Raw genomic sequence first — 20129 nt, 5'->3', positions numbered from 1 at the left:
TTTTGGTGTACAACATGGTACAGCAGCAGTTTCCTAACCTGCATGTGAGCCAATAGGACTGAGGCTGTGCTTCTCCTACCACTGTCCCTTGGGAAGGGAAACCAAATATTTTATTTATGGTATTTGCCTCATTTATGTGCAACCGTTCGGTGCGACAATCTGTCAATAATAGCTTCACTAGATTCTTCCTGCTCCTCGGGTTTTCTCCAAGTTTCACTTAAGTGCACTCAAAGTGTAATAAAAGCCAGCACAAGTAATGTGTAATTGGACAGATGATAACCCGGACCAAAATATCTACACAATTTAAGCATAGCAAAGAAATGTCAGCAGTGGCAGAGGGAGAAAAAAACCCACGAGGAACTACTACTTTTGAAGCTGTGGATAAGACAGTAAAATGGGCAGTCTTCTAAACCAAGCATTTCACATACATTGACCACCTTTGCACAGACAATGAGTATACATGTCTGCCGGCAAAAAAAGTTAACCAATCGATAGATGGAGAGTCATCTCGATCGATATGTGACTACATTGAAACCGCTGTGTTATATTATATAAGTAAAGCTCACTCACATACGCACACGAATTCAACAAACTTTGAAGATGCTCTTGGTATCAAAGTCAGAAATGCAGCAAAAACCACCTGATTCGAACCTATTTCGAAAGCATCTGAAAAGTGTTTGAACATCTAATGACGCCCCCTGTGAGCCTCGCGCTCCACATCAAAAAGTGCTGTTCTCAAGGTCCTAAAGCACAATGTGTTGACAAAAGCTTCGAGAGCTCCACATTGAAATGCAAATCATGCCAGGCATAATAAAGAACAGATGCATTACACATTATCTAACCGGTTACAAGCTTAAGGATGATCACAAGTGAAGCCGAGTGAACATCAAACAAAGAATCACTTCTGCAGCTGCAGATTATCCATCAGCACAAAATCCCCCCCAAAAAACTCCCTCGAATAATCTGATGGAAGCCTCTTTGTCATTATGCGCGGGGCGAATGAAAATGTGTTTCTACGACACAAGAACCAAGTCACCTGCCTTCCCTGGAGTTCCACATGCTGGATAGCCGCTGGCTGGATGGTAGTCAGGGATGAGCAGCGGAGGAAAACTGCCAACCTTGGCAAAATGAGTCGCAAGTCATCGCTATGCTACAATGTCAGCATGCAGGCCCCTGAAAGCAATTACTCTATTTCTAAAGAAATTACTTTCTTTCGCTCCAATTATGTCAGCCTGGAACAAAATTATTTGACTTAACACTCAAGTGGAGTGCTGCACAGAGTAGGTGAGGTGGCAGGAAACGGGAAACTATCGAGCTGTCAGAGTGGATTACACTGACAAAGCACCTGCTTCCACTGTGGAGCCGAGGAAACAGGAACTAAAGCCACCGTGCCGTTCCCGACACAAGTCAGCCCCTCCTTCATGGATACCGATGTTTCAGGAGATGACATGAACTGAGAGTAATTGTTTGAAATGCAGCCGAAGACAAAAGCTTCAAAGTTCAGTCAATTCAAATTCCCTGCACGAGAGGATGTTTCTAAATTGCGTGAGTGCTCAGGCAGTCCTCAGGCGCAGCTTCGCTCTCAGCTAAACTCTAATGTCGCTGTACAAAACGCTGCACACTGGATTATGGATTCCAATGTGGGGCACAAATCAGCAAACTTATTACAGAACCTCCTGAGGCAGACATGGAGGTCTGTGTTCATGAAGATTTCCCTGCAATCAATCAAAATGTTTCGCAAAAGTTAAAGACTTAAAGTTATAACTGTCCATTTCACGGTGGTGCCAGAGAATGGATCAAGTCAATTAGCTGGGTATGTGGGGGTGGGTGTAGAGATAAGTAGCATTTCGATTGCCTGGCCTAACTCAATGCAATTTTTTCCTCTGTGACCCATTGCGTTTGAAGCTAAATGTGTGCTTATCTAGCACACAGTCACATCACATGATCTGGGTTCTTCTTCACACAACCCAAACATAAGTGTCATAGGTAAAAGTATGAGTCTAAATTTCTCATAGATGAAGAGTGCGTGTGTGAGATTGACAGACGGTTAGAGACAGGAATGAAAAAGAAGCTCTTATATAAAAAGCATTTATTGACCAGTTGATGCAGAAAAGAGATTTTGAAATGTTTCTATTATCTTTATTACCACTGCATGTTTTGACAAATAGAAAGTTACTGCAAAATTGTTCAGATGTCTACAGTAAATAACTTGCATAAACATCTCTGGTTTTCCTCAAAACACTACAATGGCACAAACGCGTACTTCTATTTAATCATATTTAATTTGCAAGCTGTAGCTCAATATCTTTGTTAGGGAGATCACAGCCACTTTAAAAAATGACAAAGGCAATCAAACCATGCATATGTCATCCATAATATGTTCTCCAAAAAAACAAAGATGTCAAATACTGCATTGACAAAAAGCAAAACAAACGTGCCAAAAATTACTTTTAACCTTTGTTAAAAATGAAAAAGCGTAGGAAGCTATATTGGAAAAGATTGTCTCAAGGCCGTCCACAGATATTACTCTGACAGGAAAGGAATGAACAGACAAGCCAAAAGCAGCAAGGCTTTCAACAACAGCTGGTAAGGAAATAAAATCATCTTCATGAGAGCACGAGATGGTATGCCAAAGGATCTTGAAGGTTAGTGACATTTATCCTCTGGATAAAGTAAATAACTGAACAGAACCCAACCCGAGCACGTATGACTCCGCTATTTCACCTGAGCAAAGACGGTTCACTGACCAACTAACGCAATCACAAAGTTTTTGTAACTGGACGCAACCTCTCCACCCATCTCCATACTACTTTTCACCCCCAATAATCAGTAGGTAGTTGCACAATCCCAGCTCATCACGTGCAACAGCAGAGCACATACTGGACCCTCCCGCCCCAAAAGACTGACCCAGAACTGGGGACATTCTTGCTGTGAAGTGAGCGTTTTATTCACTCCATAACTGTATAGCAGCAAGCACTACATCAGTACAATTTATCTTCTAGTAGCCATTGATTTTGCACTAAAATATTTGTTGATCCAGTTACAATAATGCTACAGAGTTCATGTGTTAAAAGACTATCACTTAGCTGTCGGGTGAACGTCAAGACGTCTAAAAGTTGGATGGAATTCCACCGACTTGTTTTAGATGTGGAGGATCAACAAGGAATTCTGAGGTCACCAATTTGCAAATTTCTTTCGTGATAATATACACTCATTTACAGCTTCAATAACAGCAACAATCCTCTGAATTTGTCTAATTTTGCTTCATCTCCAGAGCAAGTTTGGACATCCCCCGGGAAGCCGAGCGGTTTAATGTACAAGTATCAGGCGATATCAACTTCAAAAAAAGGCAATGACTTTTCTGTCAAGAGGGGGCCTGACACGGTGCACCCCTCTGTGCCCCTGGTGGCTGTGCTGCATTCAGGTTTATTGGGTCTGCTGTCAGTGGAGAAATTGCACTCTGTTATTCTCTCCACCACCTCTCCCTGAGCATTAATGAAAACAGCCAGTGTGGAGAGAAGTCTTCCCTCATGTCCAAAGAACTCGTATCAAAAACATTTCTCCTGCTGATGCTTTGGAATGTGCGTGGGCTAAGATATTACATTTTATGGTAACATTTGGCCTTCTGAAAGAGTAATTGAGAGCCGAGAATGCAGGTGACATTGCTCATTAAGTGCTATCAGAACGCCTCAGCCTGCTTTGCTCTTTGGTGGCGGTCATCATGCTCGGCCTTGGCTCTTGGCCTGCAACGGGACTCGGGGAAGGTGATTTGAAAAGAGCTGGCACATCAGAGGTCTGGCAATGCAGCTCAAGCACAATATCTTCAAAACACATTTCAGTCTCTAAATGCCTCCGAGGCTCCTTGTTAGCCAGAAAGTGAACATTTGAACTACGGGAGGATTGTTTTAAATTACAGAGTCACCATCCCAAACTACTGGGTACTCAACATCATTCCGCTTCACCAAATGCAGATAGAAATTCTCCCAATGGCTATATTTTAACAAAACTCATAAATAAAACAGTGAGGTGTTACAAAAATCACAGAAGCATAAAGACAAAGTATGAGCCAGGGAGTAAAAAGTAAGAATTAATAACAAAACTAGCATTAATGGAGTCCACTCAATAATTGAGTCCTCGAGTGACTTTCCTTTTGGCTCCATTTGTGGTTTAAACAAATACTTTTAAATGGTTTATCATACTATGCTGCTAACTAGACAAGAATAACTAAAGAAAAGAGAAGTGAGGCCATGTGAACGGCCACAGTGGGGTATCTCTGATGTGGTTGTATGGGAGGCATGTTGTCTGAGCTGGTACCTTTCCCCCTGTGACTGAGTGTGATTACACTGGTTTGCTCCAGCAGCTCAAGGACATGCTCGGTAATTGGTTATATGATGATTTTTTTTTTTTCTTAAAGGAAGCATATCGATTTTTGTCTTTCTGTAGCCTTCCTTAACAGTTGTCCCATCAGTCTTAATCCTAGCCACATGAAGGGCACACAACTCCAACTTTAATATTTGAATCAATGAATAGACTCCCGAATTTAATTGTGTTTTATTGCATTCCTTGCCTCCGCTGAGGAGCTGCTCGAAAGAAAACCGCTTTAGTTTGACAACATTAGCATGGACCGGACTTGACTTTATTTATTGCATGAAGAATGCAAAAGCTGTGGAGGTCATCAGAAGTCAAAAATCAGCATACTTCAGATTGAATCCATCTATCCGATGCAGACATATGACATTAAGGCACTGAATAACATGAAACATCCACTTTTGCTTTCTTTTTGAGAAAGAAAAATAAACTTACGAGTTGCCCTACTTTTCTTCAAATCTCTATCTTGAGGCGTCCTGTTATTACATTCTGAACATCAGGGTGAAATGATGCCTTTACTACACTGAAAAATAACTCTGAACAACAAGCAATTACTCCAAGAAGGAAAACAACCACTCGCATAATAGTTCTTATTTGTGAGGCGAGAAGAATCTCCCTTGACATGACCGAAAAGCCTCCAGAGAACAGAATCTTCTCGCTTGTGCCATTTCATCCCTTAACTCGTATTTGTGGGGTAAAAGGATCTGGCTGGCTAATTGTGTATGTCAACCACTAAGAATTCAAGCAGGGAATTAAATGTAAAGATCCCTGCCAGAATCGTCTAAGCTATGTTGCATGATAATAGGAATTTTTTTTTTTTTTTTTTGCCCGGGAAGGCGTACGTCAGTGTCTCTGGTGTACCTCAGTTGAACTCTGCACATGGTGGGAAGTGAAAAAAAGTGCAACCCGTGTAAAGAGCCTGTGAGCCCGTATGTTTTCTCCAGAGCCCGCAAAGAACTTCAATGGAAAGACTTGAATTGTGGATTATGTGTGAAAGGTTAAAGTGGCCACCTGCTGTCTGTCATGCTTTCTCTGAATAATTCATGTGAAATGTCAAACCGCACACAGCAGTTTCAACTAAGGCTGTCATCATTGTAGATTGTAGTATTAAAATTTCAGTCATAAAAACTGTGAAATACTAGCTGTGAAATATTGGGGTAGAAACATTTCTACAATTACAATATTTTTCAAAATGAGAGCATCGTCGGTGCAACCAGCGCTACACACCGTTTCCTCAATAAGGAGAGCAGCACAGCGCCATATGTTTGTGCAAGCTCGAATCATTGATAAGAATGATGAAGTGACTGTATCACACTGAGCTCTTGTGAGACCGAAATATCCTTCTGTGAAATCAGCCGCTTCTACAGCGAAACTACTCCCACCTATCATCCCAGCAGTAGACTCTGTAATCACGGGCATCATCACGACAAGATCAAGCCCACTCAAGCATCCAATAACAGCTTTCAGGATGTCATCGACCAAAATGAATGATTCTGACCACTTGTGCTTCCTTTTGACCCTCTCCACCTTTTACAACCTCAGTCATCAATTGAGCTTTTACACAGGAGATCAACCAGGCAGTTATGTCAGAGATCCTACACTGCAGCTGCTGCCGAGAACAAGTGCGCCAGGAACCGTCACTTTTCATTTTGGTACAAAAAACAAAACAAAATTTCATTTGTGATTGAGAGCAAAACCTGAGCTGAAAAGGAAGCGTTGGCATTTATACACTTCACTGCCTGCTGTTATATTAGAGGGACTTATTATGTTGGTGCAATGCTGTCCCTCCATGCACATCTAACAAGCACAGAGAACGTGTGTCGTATACCTGCTTACAAAGGAAGCTTTGTACTGTCTGTGCCGTTAGATGCATCCTTGAAAAGACAAGAAAAGTCCACAACATAATAGAAGCAGTCATTACCTTTACGTTCTCTAAAGAATATTTCCTTTACAAATCACTAAAACATAACTAGTTACTTAAAGTGCTTTGCATTTCTTTGCTTAGTTTGTTCAGATAGTTAGAGGGAGATGCTCCATTATCTGGAGGTTAGCAGATTTTTTAAAAAAGAATCCTTTTATGAATTAATAACTACGAGAGGAAGCAAAACAGCTTACGTGAACTCCCAACAAGCAGACCAGTCTTATGAGGGTCTTTTTAGGTTGCCAATAAAACACAACATGTGGATATAGGAGAACATTATAATGTTACTTAGCAAGACATATTTCATGTTGTTGAGATTATTGTGGTGCTTAACCTCCAGTTAAGACATTTATTAAAATGGAAATGGTGACAACTTTTGCAAAAGCTCCATTAGCAATATAAGGAAAGACAGCAGCGCTCCAACACTCATGTAAGACAAAAGGAACTACTAATAACATACTGACAAACCATTTTAATGTATCGCTGAATCTCAAAGGCAACGTGATGTAATTATGGTAATGTTCTCCTTCATGACACATTACTGCACATAATGTGTAGGACTGAGTCTTGTGTAAACAGATCCTTACTCTCTGGTACCAGTAAACAGTGCCACTGAGATTAACACCGACTTTCTCTCAGCACAGCCGATTGGCCTGAAATTAACCTTTGACTAGAAAACTTACAGCCGACGCGACTTCTCAGTGGGTAAAAGTTTCAAAAGAAAGTACATGAAACCTTAACATTAACCACAGGTCAGCTAATGTTAGCCACAGGGTTCTCTCAAGTGTGTGACAGTTGTTACATTTGTTGGGATGAGAGTTTCTTCTACTTCAGTTAACAACAACCAACTGAGATAGTTAGGTGTATAACAAGAAAGAGTTTTACTCCTCCTGCAGTGTATGTAGTTCTAATTAACCGTAACAACTCTGACATGAGAAATGTAAACATTTCAGAACTGTTAATATGGGAAAAGACAGCTTGAAAACATTTTGACTGGACTACTTCAAATTGGCCATTAATTTTGGTATTCTTGCCATTTCCTGAATGTATTAGTTTTCACCCATATGGGGATCTGGTTTGAGTCGATTCTGACCTGACATCAGTGAAGAGTTGACAAACAGAGAGAATTTGGCTGACACAAGCTCAATTTTGCTCCAATTACCAGGAGGCCAAAAACGGCAGAGCCGAGCGAGCGGGGTCAGGACCCACAGTTTGGACAGTTAAACACCAGCCGAGGACACGTTCATAGAGGACGTTGTGGATTACCTCACATTTAATAGCATGTCAAAGTCAAAGTGGATTTGTATGAGCCGCCCTCCACAAAGAGAGGCAGAACTAAGCTACGGCTGACAGTGATGCTGCTGCTGTGCAGTTAACGGTCCACCCTGCTGAGTTGGCGAGAAGACCCACATTGCATGAAAAATCAACAAATTCTGTGTCTTCTGATCGTTTCTGGCCCTGGTGTTTTAGTAAAAACTTAGCTAAAAGGAAAATGATGGCATTGCTACGCATCTAAAAGCAAAGCTCGTTAAAACTCTTTCACCAGTCAGGTGTTTGACCCCCAAAATTTTAATCCGTGTCTTTTCTTTGACAACATTGTCCAGAAAGAGTTTATTGATTTACTCTCATGTAGACATCCATCAAAACATGTAACGATTTAGCTGAACAATACAATCAGATGAGCGTTTGCTTGGTTTGAAGAATGACGTTGAGCTGCAACTGTACAGGTAGATCGAGTATGAGTTTGGCTGAACACAATAGGATATAAAACGCGATTAGCAGAGCAGTGAAACCACATGTCGCTTCCCTTGGATCAATATGAATATAGTTGTTCTAATGGATTCTCACTGAAGTGAATGTTCAACCAGTATCGATTGAGCATGTTGAAGTACAATTGAACTAAGGTATGTTTAATTGAACCAGTCGATTTGAATGTTGTCAGCCCAACGGAGTGACCACTGTTCAATTTTGAGCGAGAGAGAACGAGAGGGAGCGAGAACGAAAGCAAGACCACCCGTGTGAAGGTGCAGGCTGCGACCAAAGCAGAGGCTTTCACCCAGAATACGGGTTGAAGTCACCATGTTTTCTGCTACGGTTTTATATATAGTTAAAAAAAATTTTAGTGTAAAGAGTTCTTCATCTGAAAGTGAGTGAAAGGCTTTCCATTTCTTTAAAACAAACCAAAAAAAAAAGGCCTTCTAATGCCTCCTGCACTCACTGACACCTTCTATTAGATGTGCTCACTTTGCATCCAATCAAAATATACATGGGTTTTTGCACATAAATGCATTACTTTTATATATTTGTGTCTAATCTGCAACAACACCAGCGGGGGAGGTGGGGGGCACCATTGGCTCGAAAAGTCAATCAAATCTGGAACACACACCATTATGAGGAGTTTTGACCACAACTACCTAAACATGCCGAGTCAACACATCATGCCTAATCATGTACTCAATGTATAACATAACACAATGCATAATAACTCACTATGTTTTCAAAGTAAATAAGTCATGTAAGTGCCAATGAATCAAATAAAACTATTCAATTATGTGGCGGATACCAAGAGGGCAATTTTAAGATACAGCTACAATTAGAGGGCTACAATAGTCATCTTTTTGCTAACAGGCTATTGGGCCCATCGTGAAGCTGCTACTCCCACCCCATTTCAATGGGACTGATAAAACAGACGTGTCCAATTATGAGCTGCCCTATCTGTATTTCTACTCACATAAAGTCACTCATTATGCTGATGAAAAGCAGGACTGACACAAAGCAAAAGGGCTGCCAGTATCATTTACCTTTCATTAAATAAAAAACACGTGGAAAATAATGGTTTCAGGTAATGAGCCCCTCAGATAAAGCTGCAGACGCATCCTCAGCTTGTGTTGCGTTTTGAACGTCTCACTTAATTTGAATTGAACGCAAAAATGGATGAGACAAGAGCCAACTTAAAAAGCATGAAATGTATCAGAAGACTCATCAAATGTGATTTGATCAATATATAATGCAAAAATCAAAAACTGTTTCTTACTGCGTTGTTTCCATTTCCGTTCCCATTTAAATGTAAGCCACTGTCGAAGAGAGGAGAAGATACTCGTCTGTGATCCGGCCCTGGAGAACCTAAAAGAGGGGGGGAAATAAAGGAGAATGATTCATGTTCTTTATAAAAGAGCTTGTGAAGCATCGCTGTTAAACATTTAGTCCAACTCAAGTCGTGTCTATAACTATTTTATTCCTTCACATAGGCACACAAAAAAACCCTCAAACAGCAAGACATGCTTCATTGTTTTAAATTTGAGCGGTCATTATGGACTTTATCTTGTTGCCCTGCCTTTGTGCCGCACGGCCTGCCTCGTTGACAGAATCCAAGGGGAACGGATGCCGTTGGTTTCACGTGGTTTTAGCTTGATGATGAAGAAACTGCTTTCTGATTCGGTCAAAATCAGCTCCAATGTGACATACAGCTCTTGGCCTCTCGCGGCATTTGTGCCAAGGTTCAACAAAAGAAGGCTTAGACGGAGTGCATCTTGAACATTCTCGCTCTCAGGCACCACAACCACAGAACGGGAAGCCAAACAGCCCACAGCAAATCCTTAGCATCTCTGCACTGATGCCTTCCTGTGAATGCTAAGTTGAACATAGGATGTAAGCCCTGGTTTTCAAACAGCACTTGTTTTGAATGTGGTTGTTTAATGACATAAACAAAAGTGATTAATACAGGTCCAATCTTATAATTTATTTTTTTTTTTTTACATTTCCGGTCTTTTTATAATTGAGTAAACTGTACAAAACGATAATCATATCGGCTGGTGAAGCTAAAGAATTTGTAATACATGAGGTTAATTACTTTTTTCTTCCGGCTTATTCACAAAACAATCACTGGTGGCTGTGCTGCATGGCTGTTTGTTTCAACTGAACACCGGGAGGATGTGTGAGCTCTGTTAGCCATGAGATGCAATCAAGAAGTTCAGGGACTCAGGGCAGGCAGCCAATGGTGAGAGACGGAATGCAGGATGTCGGCGTACAGTCAACATCCATACAAGTATGGTATGCTTTTCAGAAACCACTAATCTCCAGTCCAGCGTTTTGTGATATACATCACTGGGGAAGAAATGAGTCCAGGTAACTTTAGAGTGGAAAAGCCTCACAGATACAGTTGCAGAGCACTTATGTTAATTTGTTAAAAATGTAAAGAATGCCACCCTCTCATTCAAAAGGACTTGTCAGTTGGAACTGACTCTGGAAATTCAAGTTTCAGAACAAAATAATGGAGCTCTATGACCTGTGGCTGTCCCTGTTATATATGTATTAAAACCATTAAAAGATGCCCAGCAGACAAACAGGAAAACAAGAACCTACTTAACAACACGATCCACTACGCATGTTTGAATTCTTATTTAAACGATAGCTAAATACAGGTAATCGTTTTTACCTTGCCGACATGTTTCGGCGTACGTAGTCAGAACGACAAAATTAACATAATCCAACTGACACTATCCACTAGATTGTAGGCATGTCAGGAGAAGACGCATCCCATTCCTGCAGACTTACATGTGTAGAGCAAAGTAGTTGTTGCAATACAGCAAGGAGGAGATAGCCCTGTATATAACAGCTTTACAAGCTCATGGCAACCTCAACATCAACTGTGTGCACTCGTCTTAAAGAAAGCAAACGTGTATTTGTGCCCATCTTGGTCAGCGAGCACCTGTGGTCTTTCCTAGTCTACTAAATTTCATCTGAATGAGGTGTGAAAAACAGACATAGGTATAAAAAAAAAAAAAAAAAAAGACCCAATTTCAAACTCGACCTTCAATAACAGACTCGTGAGAACTGATGCAGCCTTCTGGATGAGATTGAATTTAATGATTACATCTAATCGTCAAAACACAAGACACGCGCTGCGACACTATTACAAGCCTCTCAATACTGAACAACTTGCCAAGATGGCTTGAACTTTCTCTTTGCCAGGGGTGAACCTAAGTGGTAATTGATTAATCACAGTGGAAAACATGAAGTGCATGCCATAAATGATGAGACATGTTTGAAGAAAAGGAATTCTTGACAGTGTTCCTCGATTAGTATGGCCCTTGGGAGCAGCTCACCATTACGCAAGGTGACTACTTGAAAGAAGAAAAGTGTGCAATGCGTGTAATGTGCGAGGGTTCAAACCACACCTTATATTATTTGCTTAAACAGCATTTACTTGTTGAGAGTTAGAGGAGATGATCAATAAAGCCTCATATCTGTCAGCAAAACATGCTGATGAGGAGGAGACATACAGTATATGAGGAACAAACATCCTGCCAAATTCGGAAGGCCATCATCAATCACGAGGGGTGGCACTATGTACTTAATACAGAAAACCATTCAGAGACACTGGAACCATTACATTGTTGAGGACTTTAATGAGGATTAAAAAAAAACAACAACAACTGGCTACCACAGCTGGGAGATTCATGTTGACTTAACTGACTGCAACAGATTTGTCCAAATCTACACTGTCCTACAACAAATAACATAACAACAACATGCAAAATAGAAGCAAGAAACGAAGAACTTTTTTGCTTGGTGGCAAGTGTTCGTTATCAAACTGAGTTTCCATTAAATGTTGTATATGGTATGCAATAATGCTTAGATGCATGTGAAAGTAATATCCAGACAAAACATTCCCCAGTAGAACATTGCCCAAAGCAGCACACTGCTTTCACCAGACTGCCTGAACAATACCAAATGCACTTAACTATTCATGTGTTGCAAAAGAAAACCCAATTCAGACTAGGACACATTCTTCTATTGTTAAAAAAAAAAAAAAATCTAGTGCTAATGGTCACATGCTTCTTGTAAGTGCATAATATAAATGAGCCTTGACAACCTATTACTCTGTTTTTTGAGGCCCATTTTTGATGGAAGTGTAGACAGGAAGCAATAAAAGGACTGCAGTTTTGGAGATACTCTGACCATCGAGCCATCACAATCTGGTCCTTGTCAAACTCGCTCAAATCCTCTTTTCCTCAGCTTCTGAGGCATCAACTTGCTCAAAATATCAGTCATTTGCATTCCAATTAAAATCTAACCATTTAACTAGAGGCAACCCAATGTTTCAAGCAAAGCACAACAGAATTCGGATGTGAATAATACCAAACACGATTCAACTGGCCAAAGAAAATCAACTCCAGAGGCTTGTTAGGAAACCGAGAACATGAGGCAAATCTGCTACATATTTTATTTTCATATAACACAGTGTTAACTATTTGAACCCAAAAAAAATTAAGAAAAACAAAAATAACTGAACCGAAGTGAACCCATTGAATGAATTGTCTTGACTGGTATTGCGCAATATACTTAAGTCAGTAAAGAATTATATCATAGGGCATTCCATGGTAGGTTGGAACACTTAAGGTACCACAAATTCCCCAAAAGATGACAACATGAAGATATTTCTGTAACAGTGTCTTGTTTAATTATACTTTATGAGTCATGTGGTTTCTGGAGCCAATTTAGGCAATCACCTCCTGTGCTTTATCACTCCTCCACTTGACACAGAAAAGACAAAGGCGTCCCACTCAGTATAAAATACTGCACACAAAAATTGCCAGACGTTCGAGTTTTCCTTTAGCGTTTAAAAACTGCTTCGTGTTTTAATTTAGCTGCTTGCAATCACTTTCCCACCCCATTCTTCATTCCTCACCTTTCACCGGCTCCACAAGGCTGGTTTTACTGTCTTCGTTTTCATCTCGTCAAGTTACTGAAGGTAAGTGCAGCTCGGGGTGTTTCTGACATTACTGTTCGCCTTGGGCCACTGAGCGTGACAATTTATTACTCTGAAATAAGCACTCATCTATTGAGCTGCTTTGAAGTGTTTAGTTGAGGGAAAAAAAGAAAAGATATTCTTCTGTAAATGTAGTTCAGAACGAGTGCTCAGTGAAATTAGGTTTTGTTGTGGACGCTCACCTAGAGGCAGTTTGAGAAATGATGGGACTTCGCGCAGGTAGCGGACAGTGATTGTGACCTCATCTCCAGCAGTACGGAGCAGGTGAACCTGGCAGAGGATGAGAGAGAGAGATGAGGGCAAGAGACAGCGAGGGAGGGATTATGAGTGATGCAGCAAAATGGAATATAATCTTGTATGAATGGAACAAGATGCACTCGTGCGAAGCTGTACACAGCCTGAGCACAACTAAATGCAACACGAGATGAGCGAAGAATATTTAATCACGACTTATATCCTGACTGACTGAAGTGGTTTCGCTTCAGTCATCAAAAGGCACAAGTTGAAGGCCGGTGCTTCTCTCCTGACGGGCAAAGTGACGGCTGACACCACCAGGTAATTAGGTGCTGAATGCATGATTAGCTGATGTGTGAGTGATAGAAAAACTGTCCCGAAAGATGCAGGGATAAAGGCATTTGCGTCAGTAGGAAGCAAGAAATTTCGAGACATTTTGCACGTTTTCGAAGTGGGACGCTGAAGAACAAGCGAGTCCAAGGTCATTCCCTAATCTGCTTATTCCTTAATGCACATTTTGCACACCAGATATGTCTCGAACCTCTCCAGCTCTGGATGTAAAACCGGAGAGCAGCTGCGAACACACAAGGAGAAATGTGTGCCAGAGTGTGTGAGACATGTGGGGAAATTGGATAACAATAAAGGGAAACACTAAATGGGGAAAGATCGAAGCAAAGTAGAGCAAAAAATAAATAAATAACACAAAGACAACTAAACAGTAGCATAATCCTTTTCAGAGCAGCTTTTGATACTCATCTACTCGCTGTCAGTTTTTAATTTCCAGCAATATCAAGCAAAAAGGCAAGCAGCCTTCTGTCGAGTTGACAGCGGGGATTGTTGAGACACGTCTCTGTTTTGATATTAAACCTTGTAGAAGGATGGAGGAGTAATGGGCAGATGGGTGCAGTGTGATATTAGCCATCCATAAAAGTTAATTACAAATATACTCACAACTTCTTCATGAGTACAGCGTTCTACATTTATGCCATTAACCTAAAGAAACCAACAGAGAGTGAAACAGCATGAATATACAGTCAAGGCAGTGCAATCATGCAGCTTGCTTGGTGGAGTTCTCATTGTGAAGACACAAAGACACATACAATTACAATGAAAGATATTTAAAATGCATTTATAGAGAGGCAAAACACAAGAAATGAAAATCACATATAGACAATTGCTACAAAGAGACCAAAGAAAAGACCATAAAGTGTATAAAAATACAACACAACCCCAAAGAATCAGGAGACAATAAGACAACATTATCAAGGAAAAGAAATTCCAAAAAAAGAAAAAAGGCTATTAAATATCAACAGCAAAACTAGATAGATAAACTAGCCACAAATCAAGAGAGACAAACCCACACAGAAAAAGAAACAAAACAGGAAAAACGCATAAAGACATATTTTACAAATGACACAAAACAACAGAGCAGTGCTAAATTATCTATGCTGAAACACAGCTGCATAATTATGAGTCTCTCAGATTAGGTGGGTGAGAGCAGAATCATTTACGCAGTCCATCTGGATTTTTAAATAGTAGACATGCATTGCTAAAATTTCATATATGGGAAGTCAAAGGTTATTTAGCGTTCAGAAAATAATGGATTTAAAATGCACTCCAGTAAGAAAAATAAATGAATAAGTAAAGTATATTTTGCAAATATGCCCCTGCTCCTTTTTCCCCCCTCTTCTCAATTTTTTCCCCTACCAGCTTCTAATTTTCTGCCTTTCCTGCCAGGGCTTCAAAAAATGTAAATACAGGCAATATTCTGCAGTGTGACAGTTCAAATAAGTCATTGCAAATAAATATGAAACAGAGGTGATCCAAAGGTGGGAGCAACAGCAATTCTATTCATAATCCAATTCATAATGACTTCCAATATGAATGGTAATATGGCTCCACTGTCTGCTGGATCTTTCGGAGAGTCCTGATAAACTGCAAATCCAATAAACCTGCCAGACGCACTCAAATTAACTTTTTCAAAGATTAAATGAATGTAATTACAGAAGACCAGACATTTTTGACAACTGTTCTCAGTAACATTGTTCTTTGATAGCCTTTTTAATAAGGCATCATAGACACTGTGATCAGGATGTGTTTGTTTGGTTTAATTACAGATGTTCAGTAGTAATACATCTGACCACAGTGGCGTCTTGTCAAAAAAAAAAAACACACACGATGAAATTAAATGGCTTATGGGATGAAAAGCTCATGAAGAACTAAATATTCTGTTCTCATTTCCTCAAATTAATTACGCTGTCAAAATAAAAGATGGGTGAAATTGAGATGCAACAAATCACCACTCTCAGCAGTGACCTGAACCAACCTCCAATCAAAAAAAAAGAAAAAAAGAAGAGGCTGCACTGACCTGCAACACGGCATCTCCGACGAACAGCTTCCCCGTCTGATCGGCTGCAGGCGTCCATTGTCAAATGTCAGAGGTTAATGAAAACATTACTAAATAATTGCTCATTTCATACATGGTAATGTGATGGAAATAGCAATCGGTGTCTCTGTCTGACTAATCTTGGGCTATATCCCACAGCTCGGAGAGAGAACACAAGAAAGCATGAAATCTGAAGCTAATCAGGATATAAACTCATTCGCTGAGGGAAACAATGGAGCCTCTGTTGTGGAAAGACTTGCAAGGCTCTTAGGAAGAGCCACTCCGTGTCCTCAGGGAAAATGACACCGTGATTCTTAAAAGAAAAACTAAGAGGGTCGAGGCCAAAAAGGCAAATTACGAGGATGTGATTCACTTCTATGATGCGCTGATAGAATCAAAGCAAGATACGAGGAGGTCATCAGCACTCATTATTTAACCCAATGAGCACGATCAAAGTATTTTCTCTTCCGTCTCACCAACAGCTTGATCACATTACTCTTCCCATTTGGCTACCGTTTATTTCGTCACAGCATTTCATGCTCACTGATGAGGATCAAGGACCAAATTGGAACCGCAATTAACAATTAATGTTGTGGAAGATTACAAACCCTTACCTCTCACTTTGTGTAAAGCAGCAGGTGCAAATAACAATCCAGGCAATAAAGTTTGAAAGTTTAAACACTAACCCCCCCCCCCCCCCCCCCCCAAAAAAAAAAGAGAATAAATGGTGCAGTAATTCATAGTTGGGATTAGATTCACATTGTTAAATAAAGAAAAAGAACAAAAACTGTGCAGTACAAATAAAATACTACATTTGATGTATTAAAGCTGCCAGGTTGTTTCCGGACAAAAGGAAGTCACTTATTCTGGACATAGAAAGAAATGGTAATACCCGTCATCCAGACAGTAAAAGTGGAACAAATGATGTCATACCAATAACACACAGACTAAATCTATGAGGTTAGTGAAATTTGTAAACAAGGTCACAGCGATCTCCCACCATCCAAATCTGAAGTCTTCATGGATAATTTGGACTTAATATGATAACATCCCTAAACGCATACGAAATGAGTTATATTCATTAATATGAGGCACACATGAGGTTGGCTTGACTTTCAGAAATCAAAAGTTAATCAGAAAGTAGGTTAAAGAGGATTTGTGAGGTCTGAGTAACTAACTATTGATTAACTATTGCAAAACAAATCCTATTAACATATTTTTTGAAAGTATTCATGGATGTGCAAGCTAATAAATAATAATACATTTGTAATGAGGAACACACAAAAGTTCTGTAGCTCAGTTGGTGGGATTGGGTCATCTTCCCATGTCAAAATTGATGGTTCAATTCCTCACCCAGACCTCTCATTGGGCCAAAGTGCCCATGAGCAGGACACTGAAACCCAACTTGTTCTCAATGCTGTGAAAGGCCTTTGCAAGCTGAGACAGCTGAACTGGTAAAATGTGCTATATAAAGGAAATTACATTTAATTTTGGTATAAAACGAGCACAGCATATGACCACAGGAACACCACACCTACATCAAACTAGCACAAGCTTGAACTGCTTGTTCTCAAATTGAAAAAAATATTTTTTAATAATGTCAGGGTTGAGGTCCACCAGCTGCAATGTCAGGAGTAGCAAGATAATGAGCCAAGAAATAAATGGAAGTACATCAACTACAGAAACTTTTGGGGGGACCCGGTCAGAGCTCAGACTTAAATTCTCCTCAGATACAGGAGGCGTCCTCACAATGAGGCTGAGCTTAAGCAGTTCTGAAGGGAAGAAGGGTCCAGAATTCCCCAAAACAAGCCTGATCAGCAGCTGCTGGAGAGGTTTGTTGATTTTACTGCTGCATAAGGAAGTTCAAACTATTATTAAATCCTGGGTCCACTCCCATTTCCAGCAGTGCTGTGAAAGTCTTAATGCTGTGTTCAACAGAGACATGAAATATTAGAATGGTTTGTTTGGTATAAGCTTGAACACATTGTGTTCTTTCTTCCGTCTTAGAAGCAGATAACACTTTTTTATGACCAATTCATCCAAAATACACAGACTTTCTTAGCTACTGTGTAAATTCAAGTATTCAATTTAACCCAAGGCTGCTTCCTATTTTTTTTTTTTTAAGTGAGTAAGTCAAATGAAACAGGCTTTCAACTTTCAGTGTCACAGATGCAATACGTCAACTGGCAAAGTTGTACTAATGTAAATTTAACAAAAACAAAACAACAAATCTATTCATGCTTGATTTCCTATTGCCTAAATAACACATTCACACAGAGAAACGAAATGTTCTTACCTACTTGATCCTTAAAAATCTTGGATATAACCACTGGAACGTTGTGCTCTGCCCCTCCCTGTACAAGACGGGAGAAAAAGATGAGAATTGACATTTCGGAGTCATAGTGGGGAAATCTGCTACAAAACTGTGTTCTCAGTCATCTCCGCCACCCAAAAGCCTTTTTCCACACTCATTGTAGTCTACCCAATCAAAGGGGATCTGCTTACTTTGATGCTTAAGCCCAGGCTGCCGGCCGCTTGTCTCCGCAGTACAACAGTTCTGTGCTTTAGAAAGTGGGAGTTTCTTATTGGCAAAAGGATAACCTGAACATTCTTACAGTATTTCGGAGTCATGCGGCATGAATCACAATGAAAGTCTGGAGCCCTCGCACTTACATTTGCTTGGGTGTCAGTTCCACTCGTGCAAACCACGTCCAGCTTCTGTATGGTTAATACCTCTTTGGTCAATTTCAGGCAGACATCATAGGTATTGTTGGTCTCCTCATTGTACAGCAAAGCAATTCCAGATTTCGTCTGTTGAAATTGAGAAGAGCATTGACATTTTGCCAAAGCGGGGTAATCATGTACACAATGGACATTTTAATCTTCTTTTCTCAGTGTGTCATTTGTTCACCCCATTCTATTGGTCTACTCGTGGGTTAATTGGTTTTCCTTGACATTGTGAAACCTTTTGTGTTTAGGATTTCGCGCCTCCAATTCCACATCTTTACCTAACGAAACAAGGGACACATAAAAGGTCTGGGCTACTGTGGAAGACCATTCCGAGTCCGGGGACAGAAATGACTGCTGATAGAAGGAAACGGCACAGACGTCACAGTTCCTTCTGACTGTTTCCTGGTGGAAGTATATCCACAAACACTTGAAATCTCAGCACAGTGTCGCTCGATCAAACCATCAAATTTCACTGTGCAGTTATCGGCGAGTGCCAGGTGGAATGAAAGAAGTCAGACACTTGAGTCAACAGATTAAATGACTGCTGAATTAAAAAAAAAAAAAGAAATCTCCCTTTGGCAATGTAGTTAGACTCTGAAGAGCATGTCAAGTGACAGAGTTGGTAACTATGTTAAATAACACCATTAGTTATGAGAGGAGTAAGTACATCACTAAGGTCCAGTAGCCTTGAGAGGCAGCACTGAGATATTTCTTCAAATAAATGCTTTTTACAAGCCTATATAAGAAAGTATTGGCATGCAAACACCGAGCAAGGTTTTACCTCTTCCAGGTATGATACTTCTTTATTTTTATACATTATCCCAAAAGGGTTATAGTGGTTGGCATTCTCTGTTCAAATGTCCCCCACACAGTTCCACGCTTAGGACCTTCTACTGTGGGGAGTTCGTTTGTTTTCCTTTTGTTCTCTGTACTTTGTAAAAATATAAGATGCATGAAAGTTTCTTTTTTTTAATAAAAATTTACAAAAATGTATGTTCTTTTCAGTGATTTTCAAGTTGTCCAAATTCCCAAAGCAGGTCCATTTACCAACCATTTCAGATATGAAATACTAATTTCCCTGAATTAATTACACTGGTGAAATGCTCCATTCATGACTGGCCTTGTTAAAGCAAAGTCTACTGCATCAGAAATCCCCTCTGTAAACCCGTGCTTCAACTACATTGGTCATTGTCAATTCTATATTGATGGTGTGAGTGACATTAAAGCCTCAAGCTTCATCGGAATCCAGCTATGAGGGTCAACAAGATTGATGGATGGGCTGATATTTGAATGAATGAAAGAACAAACAGTCCAAGTTTGATGGAAAAACACTCGCGGGTTGAGGTGCTGTGACATGACTGTAAAGAGCCTGATAAATGTTCGGTGATAAATGACCAGAACAAAAACCAACAGACCAAAGCGAGCAGCAGCACAATGAGAAAACGCCTCAACAGCTTATTAGGGAGTCCAATCATTTACTGGACACAAGTGTCAGTAAATTGAGCCTTTCAGGCTGAAAAATAGTCATCAACAGTTAGTGTGTATGTCTACTTTCTTTTTAATTCCGTACAATGCATGGTTTTACTCTTTGGGTTTCAGTTTTGAGTGAAGGATTAGACATCTATTATAACACAGATGATAATCAGTAGTGCTTTGTAATGTGTCTTACAACTTTTAATAGTTTTCAAAGTGTTTTAATAATGTAAAAAAAAAAAAAA

General features: G+C 40.0%; 1 protein-coding gene across 1 annotated transcript in view; it reads right to left on the bottom strand.

Moving 5' to 3' along the window:
* The window catches only part of sntg2 (syntrophin, gamma 2), a gene marked incomplete at both ends in the record, with an annotated part of 90522 nt that overhangs the window by 46935 nt on the left and 23458 nt on the right, over window positions 1-20129 (bottom strand). The window contains 7 exons of the mRNA XM_080513381.1: window positions 9324-9412; window positions 13244-13331; window positions 14247-14288; window positions 15664-15707; window positions 17978-18035; window positions 18187-18243; window positions 18355-18492. Of these exons, the coding sequence (XP_080369507.1) occupies window positions 9324-9412; window positions 13244-13331; window positions 14247-14288; window positions 15664-15707; window positions 17978-18035; window positions 18187-18243; window positions 18355-18492 (516 nt within the window). The remainder of the gene's footprint in view (window positions 1-9323; window positions 9413-13243; window positions 13332-14246; window positions 14289-15663; window positions 15708-17977; window positions 18036-18186; window positions 18244-18354; window positions 18493-20129) is intronic.

Source organism: Blennius ocellaris (genome assembly GCF_963422515.1).
Source record: "Blennius ocellaris genome assembly, chromosome: 17".
NCBI classification, from domain to species: domain Eukaryota; kingdom Metazoa; phylum Chordata; class Actinopteri; order Blenniiformes; family Blenniidae; genus Blennius; species Blennius ocellaris.
The sequence above is the reverse complement of the archived record's forward strand: the minus strand, read 5'-3'. Positions and strand labels throughout refer to the sequence as shown.